This window comes from Balearica regulorum, chromosome 7 (genome assembly GCF_011004875.1).
Source record: "Balearica regulorum gibbericeps isolate bBalReg1 chromosome 7, bBalReg1.pri, whole genome shotgun sequence".
Classification (NCBI taxonomy): Eukaryota; Metazoa; Chordata; class Aves; order Gruiformes; family Gruidae; genus Balearica; species Balearica regulorum.
This window is the reverse complement of record NC_046190.1, coordinates 11938424-11957891: the sequence shown is the minus strand read 5'-3', so window position 1 is coordinate 11957891 and position 19468 is coordinate 11938424. Positions and strand designations below refer to the sequence as shown.

General features: G+C 48.6%; 1 protein-coding gene across 3 annotated transcripts in view; it reads right to left on the bottom strand.

Annotated features, from left to right (window-relative positions):
- The window catches only part of XPNPEP1 (X-prolyl aminopeptidase 1), a 33150-nt gene extending 17832 nt beyond the window's left edge, over positions 1-15318 (bottom strand). The window contains exons 1-8 of one of the 3 annotated variants that reach the window (XM_075757973.1): positions 14863-15318; positions 13466-13561; positions 10626-10756; positions 4891-4954; positions 3067-3171; positions 2672-2764; positions 1595-1738; positions 1104-1199 (exon numbers count right to left, since the gene is read on the bottom strand). In XM_075757973.1, the coding sequence (XP_075614088.1) occupies positions 1104-1199; positions 1595-1738; positions 2672-2764; positions 3067-3171; positions 4891-4954; positions 10626-10742 (619 nt within the window). In that variant the 5' untranslated portion in view covers positions 10743-10756; positions 13466-13561; positions 14863-15318. Of the gene's footprint in view, positions 1-1103; positions 1200-1594; positions 1739-2671; positions 2765-3066; positions 3172-4890; positions 4955-10625; positions 10757-13465; positions 13562-14824 lie in introns of all 3 variants that reach the window. The other 2 variants (XM_075757974.1, XM_075757975.1) reach the window with 2 other exon arrangements.
- Between the last annotated feature and the right edge of the window lie 4150 nt (positions 15319-19468).

The window sequence follows — 19468 nt, the reverse complement described above, 5'->3', positions numbered from 1 at the left end:
ATCTGAAACCACCTCAGGGCACCAATTTATCATTAATTTAATTGGAGATGTGCCTGAAAAGGTGACACACAATCTCTGCTCACACAGGCCTCCCCAGGGAGGAGTCAAATCACCACTCTCAGAAGTATTTCTTTCATGAAATAAGCTCAGTGTCCCAGATCCAGGAGAGCCAACAGACCTCAGCAAACTGGCTTCTCCCAGTGGCAGAGACCTTGTGCTGGCAGTGCTGGAGCTAGGAACACGCCATTTTCATTTCTACCTTTTCAGATCAGACACAGGGCACAGGCATTAGCAGCACTCACACCCTGCCAGCAGTATGTTCCCACTACACCAGTCTGCGCACTGGTGATTTCTGCACAAAGGATACACAGCACTAGCAACAACAATCCTGGGAGAACTACTGCTGTTTCTGGCCATTCTCCCTTCCTACACACTGGGCTGGGAGCCAGGGTGTGGAGACCTAGTCATCCTGGGGACCCCAAACACAGAGGGGACCCTCTAGTGGGTCCCTAGGACTCTGGGTTGAAATGATCTGGAAATACAAGTTGAGCCCTGACTGACTTGTTTTAACCAAAGCATTTGCCAAACACTGGAGAGGTAGAGACTGACTTAAAAAGTCACGGCAATTAGGAAGATTACTGTGAATGCCGCGTACCCCACCCTCGCCTTATGTAGACAAAGCCACATGTTGCACTGCTTTGTTTACAGCCCTGCAAAAAACAGTCTACATCTTCCCACAGAGTGAGGCAGCATCAAGGTATTTTATAGCCAGAAAGCCTCACAGGTCTTTTTTTTCCCCTTCAAACTGCCTCAGGCTTTATATATCACCTTCCTTTCTCTCTGCCTGGGCTATGGTGATTTGCTGCACTTCCTGGACCAAAAATGTACTCAGGAGCTGTACTGGTGTATAAAGCACTGGGTAGAAATACCACCTCCCTTTTAGTGACCAGTTATTGCCACTGTACTTGATACAAGTTCACTGACCTCTAATAAACACATCAGCTGTCATGAGTGCCTCCCACTCTGGCAGGGCTCTTCCTTTCCAAGGCAGGAAGGACATTTATTTTGTAATAAGAACGGCGAAGGGGGATACAAAGACTTACATGCTACTTCATCCAAGGCCGTTACCACAAACCACAGGACTTTCCTCTCAGCCATTTTTGCACGGAGGGCTACAATTTTGTCTCTCCAGCTGACCCCTGCAAAACACAATATAAAAAGCTACAATCACTAACTTTACTGGGGTTGACGATGTAAACACAGTCCAATGCATTGGATTTTGGAGGTACCCAAAATACACTGTGTTTGGCTTGTGTGCCTCAATCCTTTCTAATAACTGATATGAACTATCTCAAACAAACTGCCCTCCAAACATCCACAGATTTGTTTTGAAGTTACCTAGCCTCTAGCAAATGGTTCTTTGAAGTTTTGAGGGCAAAGGGATCATTAGCTGAGGACTGATCACCTTCTTGACCTATTCATAGTGGATCATATTGAGCTGCAATACTGTTTTTCTCATGACTTTGTAAGAGGAAAGCAAAGGGGGATAGGGCAGTAGAAACAGTTCCTGTCTATTAGGAGTTAAGCTTCTCACCTGTGTAACTCAGGTCGAGCGTGATGAGAGGCTTGCAGGGGCGGTGAGGGCAGTCTGTCCAGATTGTATCAATCAGGTTTTCTTTGACAGGCACAAGGTCGTGGCCAGCACTTCTCAAGGCTTTGGACATCCTCTTCCACTGGTCTGCCAAAGGGAAGAGTTAAGAGTGACCACTTTAAAGAACACACACTGGTTGAACAACGGCCTCGTTGACAGGGGGCAAACTCAAGAATCTGAGTCTTCTCCTTTCCTTCCAGCTTCTCCTTCTTCCTATTCCCTTAAAACACAAAGCAAAAGCTATTCCAGTTACAGTTCCACAAATGCAGCTGCTACAGCCAGCAGCAGATATAGAACCTCACAGCCCTGGAGCCTCATGCTTGAGCTGAAGAAGAACTGCTCCAGCTGGGAGACAGAAGTCACTGGAAGAAACCACTCCAGAGGCTGCCATAAGGATGTCCCCTACCCCAGTGCAGAACCATGCTAGATCTAAGCTAGATGATAGATGAGATGGGCTTCCACACAGCCACAAGACTGATCCTCGGCCCATTTAAATGAAGGAAATGTCTCCCCTTGCCTCCAGCGACCTTTGGATTGGGCCCCATGTCTGAAGCATGAGTAGATGGATACTTGTTCATCTGATATAAAAGACACCTTTCCAGGGATGTGCTTCCTACAGGGAGAGCTGCAGAGATGCCAAGACCTCCAAGCAGGAGTAGCAGCATGAGTTTTGCCTGGGTGTTCTGGCTCACACGCTGGCCAAAGCATTCAGTGACTTTGTACTGAAGTGCCCATGACAAGCCACAGCACAGACGAAAGGAGATGGATCAGAACCCTACTTTTCAGGGTCACTGCGAGCCCCGAGAGTAGTTCTTTTTGGAGTCAATGCACTGCTGTGGAGCTCTTGTGATACATACCTGAAACCAAAATCCAACCTGTTTTGCGTAACAGTTTAACCCACCACCCCATCCGGGCTGAAACATGGTTAGCTGCATACCATCACCCAACAGCTTAGCCAGAGAAGCACGGAAGCAAAATCTAGTTGCCCAACGCAGAGTTATAAAAGAAAGTAAAACCAACCAGCCGGAATAATGAAAGGGTCCACTCCCACCTTCGAGCCTTCTGGGAGGACACTCACTAGCCAATCCTCCTGAGTCGGTGTATCTTTCAGACCTCCATGGATTAAAAAAAAACAAAAAAAAAAACCAAAAAAAAATGAGATTCAAAGAACTCATACTGAAGCATTCCCACAATACCCAAAAAGTCCAAGCTAATGCATCAGATATATCTACTAAGGAATGTCTAGACCCATGGGCACAGGATGCTAAAGCAGAAGCAGCAGAGTATCCAAGATGTCCCTAAGCCCCTGTGTGATGGGGCATCCCTGCAACCCAAGCTGTAACGTGCAAAGTGACCAAATAGCCTGTGATTGTTCTCTGTTTATCAGAAGAGCAGTATCCCAGCCTCCTGCATACCCATTTTCATGAGTGTCCAGTTGTTATCCATTTGATGTGCAGCTTGCAGGAAGTAGCGTCCATCTGTCCACATGGCTGCATGCTGTTCAGTTACTATGGCAGTACCTAGGCAGAACAGAAAGATGCTGTGATTTAGAGGTGGCCAGCCACCATGCAGAGACATAGACAGCAGGGGGAGTGTTTGAAATGTACCCCAATTCCCCAAAAGGCAACTCTGCTCACTGTTCAAAAGTTAGCCCAGTTTCAATGGAGACATTCACTGTTTCCCCTGCACTAAGACCTTCCAAATCCTATCGGAGACAGTATGCACAAGGATGCAGCTTAATGGATTGCCTCAGATGAATTCAAATTAAGCGTATCTCAGCTAGTCAGTGGAACTGGGTAAATGGGGCTTTCCAAACCTTCTGTAACAGAGACTGTGGTCTGCATCTGGCTGTTCTCACAGTAACATATATTGTACCTCCCCAGACTCCATCCCATCTTCTTACAGGGAGGAAGCCTGAGCTCTGGCCATCCAAAAGAAACAGCTGTTACTAGGCTAGATGACATGGGTATCACTCCCAGCTGTCAGCTGCATCCCCTTCCCAAATGTTACAAGCTCTAGCAGAGATGGCTGAACAGGAAATATGAACATAAACTTCTGTTGGTTTCAGTGTCTGTCCCATTCCACTGACTCCAGATGGTGGGATGCAAGCAGACAGCTGAGGGGCAGTGACATCTCAGCAAGGTACTCTCACTGCCCTTGCCTGTGGCAATTCAAAAAAACCCAACCTAGGCACAAACAGAAACTGAATCCAAGTCTTTTGAGTCTCTGCATCTTGACCATACTCTGTCACCAGAAACTGAAGCCCAGATTAACAGAGCAGAATTTCCAAATATGAATTCATTGTCTTCTACCAAACTCCCCCAACGCAAATCCCATGTTAAGCTGCTTCAGCCTGAAAAGATGAAGCAAGAAACACAAGGTGAGTCCCTGCGTGAAACCTCACTGATTCGCCAAGTGCTAGGCTGGGAACACAGACCTTCCAAGTACATAACAAGGGCCCAAAATAGAGAGGAAGGTCATGAAGAGGCCATGCAGAAGGCGTGAAATTAATACAGTATTCATGTTATCCATTAACAGCAGCCTGCAGCCCTGGATTTATCACCTTCCACATGAGGTCCCAGAGTAGTTCATAGGAACTGACGGTAGCAGACACATAGGTAGCAGTATTTGTTAAACCGATTTACAATTAGCGGGGGAAAGACCTCAACAGACTAAAGTGACTTTCCAGCAATAACACAGCAGAGTAAGTTGCAGAGCTTAGGGTACAGCTAGGGTAAAAACTAGGTCTCTTGAAACACAGACCTATCCTACAGCCAAGAAAACATCCTGTCTCGGCAAGATAAGCAAACTTTTCCACAGCATTCAGTTTCCAAATGCAGTGTTTCTGACCCTGGCTCTGTTTAAACAGAAGGCCTAGCTAAAGTCCATCTATTATTCACCCAACCCAAACAGCCAACATAAAAATCTGTTCGTACTGGCTGCACATCAAAATAAATGACCATAGATTACAAGCACCACATTAAAGAGTTAACAGGATTTTACTTTACGAGTGGTTCATTCAGGGGTCAAATATTTTCTGAAAATTTGTTATTGCGCTGATATTACATAATTCCAGTGGGTAGCCAAGACATAATTCTGCAGATGCTGAAATGGGAAGAAAACAGTCCAAACAAGCTGGATAGGTTTCCTTTTCCATCCTGCCTCCATGCCATGAATGAGACTATTTCTTTACAGGGGAATTATGTACATTATCAAGAACCCAAGCTCTGGAAAGGTACCTGCAGAGCCATCAAATCCAGAGATGAACGCCCGTCTGCAATCACAGGGTGCAATGTACTCGCTCTAGAAAACAAAAGAGGCAGCAATTATTTATAGCGCGGCGGGGGGGTGGAAATCAGCTGATGACAAATACTTTGATAAGCTTTTTCTCCTAACGACACCACAGAGAAAGAAATGAGTTAAAAAATCCTGAGCTCTACTACACTGGAACATTTAATCATCTGTGATTATATTGTATTTATGTCCAACTGTTTTTTCTTTAAAGCTGCAGCACTTTTCTCCCACAAATGTCTGTAAACACTGAAGTACTTCAGATTTTGCAGATGTTTATTTCACACTCAGCCTCCCCTTTGGGTAACAAACAAATGCTGCCTTTGAAGCTGCAATGTGAAAGGAAGAGAAACCAGAGGCACCCCTTGATCTTGGAGACCAAAGTAATCAGCGCATAAAATCTAAAATTCACTATCCCCAGTGAAGTCCCCTCACTGGCATTTATAAGAATTCCTCTAAGACTTTCTTTTCCACAACAACGACATTGAAAGAAAATCATCAAGGTGGTAAAACTGTAAAAGCTTTAACTCTTACGACCTTTCATAATTAGATGCTGATCCTCTCACTTCTTTGTTGCCTACTCAAAATCTGACTACACCAGAAACCACCGCACTATGCTTTGGTGGGTGAGAGGGAATCAAAGACTACTAGTCCATCCTCATCCCAAACCCATCACAGCCTGTGTTTGTGGACGCATCTGTTGGCAGCACTACAGAAGAGCCTGAGAATTCACAGATACCTGACATCCACAGGAGCTGCCAAAATTAAAATAACAACTGTACCTTGAAATGGCCCACACACTATTTTTATGGGATCCCATTCTGGCAAGTTCGGAGGTCAGAACTGCTGAGTCCGCCTGTTAATTAACTAGCACAACTCAGCAAATCAGCTTAATCCAGGCTGACAGCACCACTGAGCTGCAAAACCCCTGGATTTGTACCTTACAAATGGTCTGAAACCAAAGTCTGTTCCTCTGCCCATAAAGTTCCTCTGTCCCCAGCTGTGCTGTGGCAAAAGAAACACTTTGGGGACTGAGCTGAGAAATCACAGCCCAATTCTGAGGTGGTTTTAGTTCCTACTGTGAGAGAGACTGCATTTCCCTTCCTCTGGCCAGGGCTATTTTTAAATCACCTGTTAGAAAATACTCCCTTGAAACCTGTTACTCTTCACTGTTGTAAAGAAGGCACAGGGTTCAAAGCACAGGAGTAAGAAGCACAAATCGCAGCACCTGGGACCAACACTTTATTTCTGCTCTCAGTCACACCATGGTCCAAACTCCTCCAGAACAGCTATGTCTCTCCCCTCCTGGGAGATGCTCTAGGCAGCAGCTACCAACCATTCACCACTAACATTTTGAAACTGAGCCTTGGGACAGCAAAATCCATTGCCCCAAGAGGCTGTGGTTGAGTAGCTTTTGCTCCTGATTGCTAGGGAAGAGCTCAAAAATTCCTCTATTTTATCCAACCACTAATGAAAGTTGGCAGAAACAGGGTGGGTATTGAGACCACGGCTGCCCTCACCTCTGAGTCAGCCCAGTTCCCTGGGCCTCTTCCTGTCCAGCCCCACAGACCCCACAGGGCTGTGACATATGCTCAGCAGTTGTGGGGAGGAGAGGGGTCAGGACACCCACCTCGGGAAGGGATGACTGCTCTCTACACACCTCTAGCTGACAGGGTGGATCTGCCTCAGCCCACCACAGCACCACCATCACCACTAACCTGCCTCAAAATAACAAGGGAGGCATCAGCAGATAAGAGAGGACAAAGTTGTTCTGTGAACAGAATCAAGCGCCAGTTTCCCTACTGCCTGTCTCAGAACAGCTGGACATAACATGAAGACAGAACGATGCCGGACCTGAGGAGGATTCCCCATTTCAACATTTCCTAACGACTATTCAGCCTGTTGACTGCTAGAACTGCCCCTCTCCTACACTTCTCAGCTCAAAGCTGGGGCGCCATCTCACAGTGTCTGACACCTAAAGGGCATGCTACAAATTTCCTATTCCGGATGATATCACTAAGTCCATCTCAAATCAGACCAGTGATTTCTCTTCCCTTTCTCTTGACCAATGCAGCAGAGACTACAGGCTGGTTTGTTTGTGCAGACAAACAATCTCACATTCACAGGAAGGGTTAACACTGAGCTAGCTGCATTAACAGCACAGAACAGTGAAATGGATTGAAATATTTTTTCAAAAAAATCATCTACAAGGAAAAAAGAAGTCTATCAGTCTTAGATCTGGTAAAAGCTGACCTAAACTAACAAAGACCTTAACTGAGTGGGAAATATCTCATGCTGTCCCATTCACAGACAAATCCAGGGCATGTTTTAGGAGTTTACAATGAGGCAGATGGGCTTTAAAAGGGACTATGAGGGATCTGGAGGGGAAGATGGTTCATTCATCTGTCAGACTGAATTCCTGCACACCCACCTGTTCTATTCCATGCAGCAACCCCCACTGTGCAAAGATGAGCCTATGTTTTGCACGAGCTAAAATTACGAGGGGAACACCTGCGTATGCCACACAAAGTACAGGCCACAGCACGGTCAGAACAAGGTATTTCCCTGGGGCTTGTCTTGCAGCTCCAATGGCCTTCAAGCTGGCCCTCCTCAGGCCTTTCACATCTGCTTTCCACCACACCTGTCAGTCCTTGACAAGCAGACAAAACTGGGAGCTGCATCACAGAAACCCTCAGCTAAGCCAGGAAGAAACCAAAAAAATCAGTGGTGCTTATCACCAGAGCCTGCGTGGTTGGGCCATTAACATGTTAAAGCTTATTCTATCCTAATGTCAACCAAGAGCAGCAATGAAAAGTGCAGCTTGCTGCCCTTAGAGCTACAACACTGATGCCTTTAAAGAACAAACACTGCTGTGTACTTGGAGGGACGTTGGTATTCACTGCCAAAAACCTAACTGCATTGGTAAGGTCTGGAACAGGTCAGTGCAACCTCTGCACAAGCCGTCTCTTGCTTTATAACTCTGCTGATTGCTCGGCTTAGAACAAGCGTATGTCAGAGCCAGCCCTGAGCAGAAGACAGCATCTCTGCCAACCCAAACATGGGGCCCTGAGCTGGGCAGGTGCTTCCTTGATATGGAAGACCAGCCAGATCTGACCAAATTTGTTTTCACTGAGTTAAGGCCTGGGGGTGAAAGCCAGCCCCAGTTAAGCTGTGACTGGCTCCAAACCCAAGCTCTAATCCAAATATCACTCCCTCCCATTGAGAAAAAAGCTCCTCTAATCTCTGGATATTCCCATATGGGAAAACTTCGGATTCAATATAAACTGGGTGACTTGACATAAAAATGGATCCTATATTTACCACTGCAACACCCCAAGAGCTCAGACAGGCATTTTTAACTGAACCACAAAGGATTTAGGTGCTTCATTCCCAAAAGAATGGTATTTCACCCCTTCATCATCCTTTGACACCTCCAGACACATAATCTACCCAGCACTCATGAAAGGAAGTGGGGCTCTTCGTATGGACTTCAGCCCACTTTTGGCTAGGACTGCCCTCCTTTCTCACCAGCCTTTGGACTACCCAGGTCCCCAAGGAAACAGATCATTTAATCTGACTTCTTTATCACCAGCATTAAAAGTTCCAAAAATGAAAGCAGCCAACATTCAGGGCTGGCTGCAAGAGCCACAAATCCAAGGTATTAGCAGCCTTGGGTAAGCCAGAGTCAGAGCCAGCTGTGTTTGAGAAGCTCTACAAGTCTTTCAGCTCCTTACACAAGTAAACATGGAAAGCAAAGGATACAACTGGTGACAAGCCTCCTGGCAGTATTATAACCTAAGCCTTCTAGCCTTGGCAGGAAAACCAATATTAAAAGCATCACAGAGCTAAGAGCTCAACCATTGCCAGTGTTACAAAGAGAAATTAGTCAGCAAGTAGCAGCATTGGGGTTATCAGCATCAGTCCAATCCAGGGGTTCCTTTGCAACCTAGAAGGGAATAAAGTTTCCCCCAAATCTAAACCCTGTGTCAACACCACAGGAGGGAAAGCCTTCATTGTTGACAAGTTCTCTGATGTGGATCCCAAGACAGCCTCAGGAACAGCTGAGAGAGGCAAGGACAGCAATAAGTAGCTTGGGTTGTGGGGAGGAAATAGCTCAAGCCATGAAAAGCTTGGGTATCATTAAACCACAGTCTTCTGAGTCATGGAGGGAACTGCCTAAGAGCAAAATCTGACTGCAGGGCTGTATAGTTCTTATTTGCGTACAGGAAACAAACTCTTGCTTGGAAAGTGGGGAAGCTGCAAATCTCAGCTAATCACAATTTACCTCGAATCAGTAAGCCTGTTCCGGGATCAACAGGTTTCCACCAATGCCTAAAATTGCACCAATTCCCAAACCTCATAGACAAAATCCTGCACTAGCTAGTCAGGAGGCGCCAGAATCAGCAGCTTTTAGTAATCGTTTCCATTCAGATAGATTTGTTCTGCAGAGAAACCTGACCAACTCGCCCGGCAGGAAATAGCAACATGGGGTTCTCTGCTTAACTGCACTCTGTCAAGGAAAAGAGAGCAACAGAAAAACCCAGAAGTCCTGAGGGTCACATTCTTCAACTCACATGACAGCATTTAACGTCTAGTGAAATGAAACCAGGGTTATATATGGACAGAGGCAGCTTGAGGCAGGAATGGAGCAGACAATAGCAGCTGCAGAAAACGCCTTCCCTCTACCTGCCCAAGTTTGGATCTCCCTAGGAGGAAACATGATGCTGCACATACGGTCCCAGGGCACAGGCAAGTCTGGACCCAGCTCACCCCAGTGCCAAGTGAAGGGCAAAGGTTCCGATTCAGTTGCATTTTGCTGTTGTGCACCCTGGGGTAAAAGGGAGCTTTGGGTGTGAGCCAGGAAAGCTTCAGGTCTTTTGTTTCCTGAAAATGGCTGAGGAGGGAAAAACCCTTGGCAGTTCTTGGGTCTCCTAACACAGAAGACGGAGGAGTAAAACTAGCATATGAGCAGGTAGGGAAGATAAAAGGCAGTTCAGCAATTTAAAATTGATGTCACAGACTACAAATATCTTAACAGTGGAAGCAGCACACAACACGGTTAGTGCCACGGGTTACCATCCTGGGCCCAGACTTCCCTCCGGTCTTTAGCGCACAGAACAAGCTGATGCAGAGCAGCATTGAAAAGGAAGTGTTGTTGCGGCCTGTTCCTTCCCTGCCTCTCCAAAGGCCTGTCTGCATAGGATCTGAAGGGCTTTACCATAAGGCAGCAAATTTCAGCAAGAACTAGATCTAGCAAAGTGAAAGCTCTGCATCTAATCCTTCACCACCTCATTTAAGAATATGTGTTCATCAGGCGGTGCGAATGGAGAAACTAAAGCCCAGATAATGCCTCTTCCTCCCCCAGTAAAGCCATTCTTCCCAACAGCCAGGATGGAGACAGCAAGTGCTCTGGTAAGCTCCCTTTTTTGCAGCATGAGCTCCCTGGAGACAATCTGATGAGAAATTGCTGGTGGAACATCCATGCTGATTTGTTACAAGAGCATAAAAACCTCAGGCTCCTGAATAGACTCCAGAAACTTTTTCCAGCATGACGTTTCTCAGGTTACCCAGGCTTTTACGCTTGAACCATTAGAGTGAACAAAGGATGATTTTAGTTATCCCTGGCTTGTATTTTTTGCAGGGAAGGAAAATGCAATTGTTCCCATAATCCATCCATGCATACCTGGTGGGCATCTCCGGAGGGCACTATGTAGGCTTGGACAGGCTCCTGGACATACTTGGGACTCTTCATCACCTGACGGAGTTGCTTCAGCAGCTCTGTGGTAATTTTTGGACTCATCTTCCCACCTGCAACTAAAACAAAGCACAAAACTTCAGAGCTTTTCCAGCCATTCCGGGCCGCTCATGCACACGAGCTGGAGGCTGTCACCACTGGAAACTCCCCTTGAGGACAACTGTGCCAACATCCTCACTCTCAGTCCAGAATTTCTCCTGTCTTGTCACTTCACTCATGTTCCTTGAGAATTAGGAATCAGGTTGAGGCCAGAGAGCCTAAGCTGGTCTATCCTGTAAAGGACCTTTCCCACCTGGTGAAGGACTGGATGCCCCGTGGTGATACACACGAGCTCAACACACTTGCCAACCCTTCTTGCATGTGGACAGCACCAGGAACCAGAGCACCTCAGACACGCCCTGTGACAGCCAGCAAAGGTCTTGGTATGTGATGCTGAAGGTCCCCCTCTGATCACATGCAGAGAGAAACTTTCAGTCTTTTCACTGTGGGGGCAGAGATACTGTGGCTGATATGTCACAGGAGCACAGGCTGCTGGGAGAGCAAGCCATGCACATCAGGAACTCAGCAATGGACCAGTTAAGAATACAATTTTTAAAAGTTTCACTACAGTCAAGGATTTCATAGTGGATCGGTGACCAGATTAACTCACACAAAAGAAATCTGCTCCCAAGGACATACACAGGGATGCATTCACTGGGCATATTTATCTCTGGGCTGCACGTTAGTCCACCTAACAAGAACACAACTGTAACAGGAGGAACAGCAATTGAGCCCTCACAAGTGACTGCCAAGGGACAGTAGGGAGGCTTAAAGGAACCTTCTCTAAAGACCTTTGGCTCTGCAGATGTCGGCTGGTGTCAGGCAGACAGAGGTGGGGCACAGGCTGGATGGAAGATCAGAGGGGAAAACAAGGGCACAGGCCAGTCACCCTCCCTCCTATCACCCTCCCTTGCTGTGGTTTTGCAATGGATGTATCTTTGGCATTGCAGTGAACGCCAGCCTCTCAGGTTACTACCCAGAAACCATCAATAGCCAGGGCCCTCTGTGAGCACCACACACAGTGACGCATCAGGCCATGCTCCTGTGCTGGCTTGAGCAAAGGCTGCAGTGGAAGGCACCAGCTGACTGCAGAGGCTGTTCAAGCTGTGGGGGAAGCCTGGTCTGAAAGCCTATGAAAATCGAGTAAGCTGAACCTCTTCAGAGGTTCTCTCCATCTTTTCTTTATTCACATCTCCAAAGCGTACCCGAAGTGGGATAATCCCCGTCGTGGTTCTCTACCCATTCCTTTCACATTTTTAAGAACATGCTGGGATCTTACGACTCTAATGCTGTCACTTTCCAGGGCAAGATGGGTAGGCTCTGTGCTGCTTGAATACCATGCTATGCAGTATTTTATTCTGACCAGTTCATTTCACAGCTCATTTCACAGCCATGCCCACAAACGGATCATTGATGGGAGAAGCAAATAGAATGCAAGTCTCAAACATATTTGGCTTATCCAGGCACTTACTCTATTTACTCCTCAGTAACTACCAGGAGCCCCAAGCAACATTACAGTCTTATGCCAAAACACAGTAAGTCATAGTACCTGCCCTGTGATGTTTGCCATCTGAACAGGAAGGCAGAAAAGCTGCCTCCATTTCACAGAGCCAAAAGAAGACATGATTTGAGCAAGGTCATACAGCAGTGCCATGACTGAGTCAGGAACTGAACCAAGATCTGATGCATTCAGGTGTAAGAATCTCAATCCAAGACCACCATTCACACATCTCATCACAGGAAGTTTAGAGCACAGCAGACGCGTGTGACTGTCTGTCTGCCCACAGGTACACTGTGTTTTACAACCCAGACCACAAGAAGCAAATCAAGCTCAAAAGGCATCATATACCAAATCCTCAAATAGATATCTTGACTCCAGTGCCTTTGCTGGGATTAGATTACACCTCAGATTTATTTCCAGGACAAATTTCATAGTTTTATACAGTGTTTTCAAGCTACACTGAACTTTATTATACTGTGATTGTTTCTGTCTGTCCTCTGTAACGAGCTGCTGTAACATACTATAACATTGTTGCTGATTTATGTTCAGACAGAGGAAAAACACAAAGGAGAGAGAACAACAACATAGCGACTAGCCAACAGAAAAGAATCTTTTTCTACAAACTTGTAAGGAGACAGCTTCCTTTCTTGATCTGTACTTGTCTCTAGGAGCCTGAAAGTCTCATTTAAACAGGCAAAGAATGACAAAGCTTTGCCTTTCAATAAAGCTCCTTGCTGACAAGCCACAGTTTTCTTAGCAAGCAAGATTCTCTGAAGGACAAAAAAAAAAAAATTAAAAAGTACTCTCGCTGTTGAAAGATTTGCCTGTAATACTAAAAACACAACTAAGCTAGATTAGCAACAAAACTCATATTAAGGAGGACATCTATTTTAGATAACCCCTACAGTATAAGAAATAATTTTTAAAAAATCCTCCACAAACTTTCCAATAAAACTGTCTTCAATTTCCAGAGAAAGAGAAACTGTTTTCTCCCAGATCTTTTCTAGTCATTTACTCTGGTCCCCCTATAATTTTTAACAGGTGACCTTTCCTTTCTTGGCCATAATTATAAGCCTGTGCAAAGTTAAAGCAGTTTCTCTATCATTATTTAATCACTGCAGTGATTAAAACCGAAGATAGCTGAAATGAAGGTAGTAAATTTAGCAGTGCAAGAAACAGTCCCATTCCCTGCCCTAACTCTTTCAAAGATATCAGACTGCCATGTTACCTGCTTCTGCAGTTCCCCACGTCTGGATGCCTCTTGACTCTGCTCACACAAAATACCATTCAGCTCTTTGCTTGGCCTTCATAAGCTCCACTGTGCCTGAGAAACCAAAGGGCAAAACTGAAATGGCTAACAAACTTTGCCCCCCATAAAACATTCTCATCCCCTGGCAAAGAGCTGAAAACGCATTAATACTACGTTCCACTGGCAAGATGCACTGAGGGTGAACCATGGTGATGCAGGGAATATCAAGGGCCAGGCATTTGCTCGTCAAGACTTACGATTAAATCTTGCAAGCGTGTGCTGTTTTACACCAATTTGTTTTTGCAATCATTCTGTAAGAGGCCACTCCCCATTTTACACATGGAGAAACTAAGGCAGAGCAAAAGTAAAGCGCAAAGTATCACTGCAGCATGATGGCAGTCAGGGTTGGATCCCAAGATCTGTGGCTGTCTAGACATAGATTATCTACACCCCATTCAGACCACAGGAGTCAGCTCCGCAAGAGCCACCTGCCTGGACAGCATCTCCATCAGACACACAGGGCAAAGAGCAAACACAAAAACATTGCCGGAGGAACCAGACACCTCCTCCTGCCTCCCACATGCACATAGTGCGACGGGCTGCTGCAACCCCAGGCGCCAGCGATGGCCAGGGCTGGGGACACCAGGCCTGCTGCGTCAGTGCCATGGCAGGGAAGGAGGGGAGGCCAGGAGGTCAGGCTGCATCTGGGTCTGCCTGCAGCTGCTGTGTTAAACCACTCTGAATGTTTACATCCTGTTTGCTTCAGATGCACTCCCCTTCTGATAATTTCCTCTTCACCTTCTCTTTTATGAATAAACTTGTTCAAAATAAGCACATAAGTTTGCATTGTCAGGAACAAGCAACACCACCTCAAAAGCAGGCCTCTCTAGCCTGGGCTGGCCACATGCGGGGCAGCCCGAGTACCCACAGCCATGCACTGAGGCACAAATCCTACCGCTTGCCCCCCGGTACCTGCCTGCACCCCAAACTCACCACAGCCCGCGGCCTGGCCTGGCCTGGCCTGCCCCTCCTAAGCCAAAAGCCTCCCGCAGCCCCACACCGGGCTGGCAGGCCTGGGCACCCCCACCGGGCCTGGGCACCCTCACCGGGCCTGGGCACCCGGACCGGGCCCGGCCGGCAGGGCCTGGGCACCCCCATCGGGCCTGGGCACCCCCACCGGGCCCGGCCGGCAGGGCCTGGGCACCCTCACCGGGCCTGGGCACCCCCACCGGGCCCGGCCGGCAGGGCTGGCAGCAGAATCCGGACCCATCCCGCGCCGAGGCCCCCGCGGCCCCACGGACATGTAAGGTTTTCTACCATTAACCCTGGAGCACCCACCCGGGCCTGCCTCCGCCTCCGCCCCCGCCGCTCCTCACCTGCCGCCGTCCCGCCTGCCGGCCGCCGCCGCCGCGACGTCAGCGCCCACGTGGGCCGCCGCGGCCACCCGCCGCTGACGTCGCGGCGGACGTCACGGGGGAGCCGGCGGCGCGAGGCGGGGGGTACGCTGAGCGGGATGAGGATCGGGACCGCCCGCCGTGCTCCTGCCGGGCCGGCACCGGGCACGGCACCCCGCGACAGCCGCGCTGCCCGGCCTGGCCGTTCGTCCGAGCCCTGCGGGGGGGGCGGGGGACGTCCGTCCGTCCGTCCGTCCTTCCGTTCCCCGGGGTACGCCGTCCCCCCGCCCGGTGCTCGGCGCGGTCCCCGCTGGGGGAGCCCGGTCAGGGGTCGGCGGGCAGGGCCTCCGTCTTCCGGGGAAAGCGGGCCAGAAAGCCGGTGTGAAACCCAGGGCGGGCCCAGCGTGTTGCAATCGACGGGAAGCGTCGGCGTTTGGCGGCTGCCGGTGCCTCCCCCAGGGGAAAAACCGGAGCGGAGCGAATCGCCTGGCACCGCCTGAGGGCCCTGTCCCCAAAACCTGGCTCTGCGCTCGCCTCTTCGTCCGCTTCGATCTTAGATTTCTAAATGCGACGTCTCGGGGGGGACTGGAGGCTGCCCGGCGGACGCGCCTGGCTCCTCTCCCTCGCCCCACGCAGCTCGGCCCGGCTGGGGCTCGCTGGTGGCGGGGGGAGAAGGAGCCAGGGCAGGGCCGGAGGTGCTGGGGGGTCACACCAGCTCCCCCAGCACCAAACTGCCGGGCTTTAGGTACCCCAGAGCTTTATTTCTGGTGCTGAGCACAGCTCCAGGAAAACGTCAGCATCCCATTGCTTAAAGCCCCTGCAGAAAAGGTGCCATCTACTTTACAAGATAAATTACCAGCAATTTTCTGCTTGGAAGGGAAGAGGGTTGTATTTGTAACAACAGCAAGTGCAACTGTTGTAAAATGTGGCCATTTGCCATGCCTGCTCCCTAATGAAAACACCTTCTGCCACTCTCTGCCCCGGCAGGTTTTTACAGGGGGGCTATAAGTTAACCCTATTGTCAAAACCAGGAGGCTGTTACAGAAATGAAGAAATGAGAAGATCACCATCAAGAGAGGCTACAACAAAAGCAAAAAAGCTGCTTTGTACCTGCTTCCAGGCTGGAGGGGTTTGCTTGTAGCAGTTGGTACCCTGGGAAAACTCTGGTCCCCATGCTGTGACAGTGCTGCAGCCTCTCCTCTCCCACAGCGTTTGTGACTGCATGCGGTGTAGCCATGACTCTGGAGAGGATGAAAAGAGGAGGAAAATGTGGTGGAGAGTGAGATTCATGTTAGTTCAGGGCCTCCCACACATCCTGGGGACTTGGTAGGAGAGGAGATGCTCAGCTGGCTGCATGGTGCTCAGGCCTTTAAAGATGCACAGGCTGGGCACTACGCCTGGCATCCCGCTGGTAAAACAGCCTTTGTGGGTACATGGCCAGCTCATGAAACCGATCCCTGGGCCTCAGTCCGTATGCACTTTTCCAGAGGAGAAAAAGTGCTGGCAGCAGCTACTCTGTCCTTCCTCCTTCCTCTCCCTCAGTCCACACCAATGCTGTAGCCCACAGAGCTTTACCTGCAAACTGCCAAACATTTGCTGCTACATCTAGTGAGCAGACATGAGCCAGGCTGTTACTAAACCGCCTGGGTCTCCCTGACTATTCATGTATTTCCAGAGGAAATCTGAAGCAAAAACAGGATGAGAGAAACGTAGAATAATTCAGAGGAGAAGAGGCTTTTGGAGGTCTCTAGTCCAACCCCCTGCTAAAAGTGGGACCACCTTGAAAGCTAGAGCAGGTTGCTTAGGGACTGTCCCGCTGGGCTTTGGGTATCTCCAAGAAAGGAGAAGCACAGCCTCCCTGGGCAGCCCATATTAGTGCTGACCACCCTGGAGCAGAAAGGTTTATTCCTGATATCCAAGAAGAATTTCCTCATTGCAGCTTGCCCCTTGCCCTTTCACTGTGCGCATCTGGAAAAGGTCTGTCTCCCTCTTCTCTCTGACCATTCACCAGGCTGAGCAATTTCAGCTCCCCTGCAGCCCCCAATCCTGCAGCCAGCCCTGGCCAGTAGCCGCTGCCCTCTGCAGCTCTCTCCACATTCTGGAGCTCTGTCTCATACATTTCTGGAGTGAAATCTAGGGCACAGCAAAACTTGTAATCCAACAGAAGAGAATAAAAAGTCTGTCCTGCAACCAGCATCCCAGCATTGGGAAAGATGGGATGGAGCTGGGGCTGCAGGCTGGCCCTGAGGAGGGACGGGAGAGAGGGGAGGGCCCTCCACAACTGTTACAACGAGAAGAGTTTTCTTTCCTTGTTAATCTCCTTGGGTGAAGCTAATTGCTGTTTCCTGATGATTGTCACCCCACCTTCCAGCCCTGCCCGCAAGGGATCTATACAATCCTGGCAGTCTGGGCTGGAAAGGCCCATTTAGATCATCACATTAGTGTCCCCCTCAGGGTAAACTACAGCCATGTTTTGCATTTGTGTTACAGACCACATTATGCTCACCCTGCACAATATTTGCTGAGAAGATTCATTTCTTGGAAACCAGCCAGAATCCAGCGATGCTCCTACTAACGCACACATCAGGACGTTTTAACAGCGCTGCAACATTGGCACGATGATCACGGAGATCATTTGCCCATGGCAAACTCTGCAGCTGAATCCAATCAGGGTTGTGAAACGGTCATTTCAGCCTCCTCTGACTCATAATAATAATTCGGGGTTAGATTTTGCATTTGGCTGCGGCTCTGAATAGAGGGTTGTGGAGAGCTGCACCTGCCGGAGCTCTGTGCGGCCCAGGGAATGGGGATGGACGAGTCCAAAACATTTCAAATGTTCGTCACATCCTCTCCAGCTCACCAAGCAGTGCTGCACCGCGGGGATGCCTTTTCCTCCCCCGTGCTTCCTTGCTTGTGCTCGCTGTACCCAAGGGAACAGGAGACTCTGCCCCCCACCCTCGGCCTGGTCCATGTGCTCCACGCTGGCTTCCCAGGGGCAGAGCTGTGGGTGTCTGGCCTCTTTCCCTCCTGCTGTGCAGAGCTTTCGGTTTGGCTGAATTTAAGGCAGTGGTTTAAACACAGGGTAATCTTAATGCCTGTGCCAGTGAAATTGTTTGTTTGATTATTTTTTGCCAGTGAATCATTATGAAATCTGTTTGGGTTAGCTAATGGACCGTGGGAGCAGCAGCAATCAAATACAGGGAGGAAAGAAAATACATCTCCTATCCGGGAGCGTGACTTGGGGAGTGTCCATACCATGAAATAACTAGGCTGCTCACAGAGCCCAGCGTACCAGGGGAAGGACAGGGCAGCGGAAAGCTCAGCATCTCCATCAAACTTTCCTCATTAATTCCTGCAGGTCTGGAGGTGCCATCCTGCCTGTCAGGAGCCAGACCAAGGAGAGCAGTTACAGCGTGAGAGCAGATCTGTCCTGCCTCCTCTAGCTACCCTGCAGCGAGAGGGGAGCAAACCAGGAGGATTGCATTTGATTTACTTTCTCCACTTTGGTCCCAGCTCAGGGCAGAAATAACAAGCACCACTGCGGACAGACTATCAATGTGATATTGATGTCTCTCTGTAATTTAAAATGAAATAAATTAAGCAACCATTAAAAACACCTTACTATGTTATTTGGTGACCAAACTGTGGCCCTATTCTGTCTTCCTGATCAAGATCTTGATTTAATAAATGTAAAGAAAAAAAAAGTCTGTATTCCCATGTCCCAAAAATTTGCTAAAGGAAGCAGAAAATAGAAGGGAAAATATTGATGTCTGCAAGAGCTTCTTAGTTGCTATTAAGCGCCTGGTATTGCAGAGCTGTGTTGTGAAGGCTTCTGTACCCAGAGGTGACTTCTAACTGGCTTTGACTTATTGAGCACTTAAATTTAGACTAATTTTCTTCCCTTCCTGGTAGAATTAATAATGACAAACTGATGGGTATTCTGCATAGGAACCTCATTCCAGAAGAGGAATGGTCTTGTAAGAAAAGATGTATTGAGGTCAGAAAGCATTTTACAGACATCTCCTGATTGTGCTCGTGACAAGTTCTCTGCAGTAAACAGCCATCTTACAAGTGGAGGAGTGACTGCACCACATGGGCTGGTGTTCTGCCTGTCTGCAGAGACCTAGGTCTAAACACCATGAGCTACCCAGTACCACCAGTGGCCTGAGCCAGCAGAACCAGTGTTAAGCCCATGGATGGCTTAACACCCATGGGGGTGTTGGTTGATGAGAAGCTCAACGTGAGCCGGCAATGTGCGCTTGCAGCCCAGAAAGCAAACTGTATCCTGGTCTGCATCAAAACTAGCATGATCAGCAGGTTGACGGAGGCAATTCTGCCCCTCCACTCTTGTGAGACCTCACCTGGAGTACTGCATCCAGCTCTGGGGTCCACAACATAAGAAGGACATGGAGCTGTTGGAGTGAGTCCAAAGGAGGCCACAAAGATGATCAGGGGGCTGGAGAACCTCTCCTATGGAGACAGGCTGAGAGAGTTGGGGTTGTTCAACCTGGAGAAGAGAAGGCTCCAGTTATAGCAGCCTTCCAGTACCTAAAGGGGCCTGCAAGAAAGCTGGAGAGGGACTGTTTAC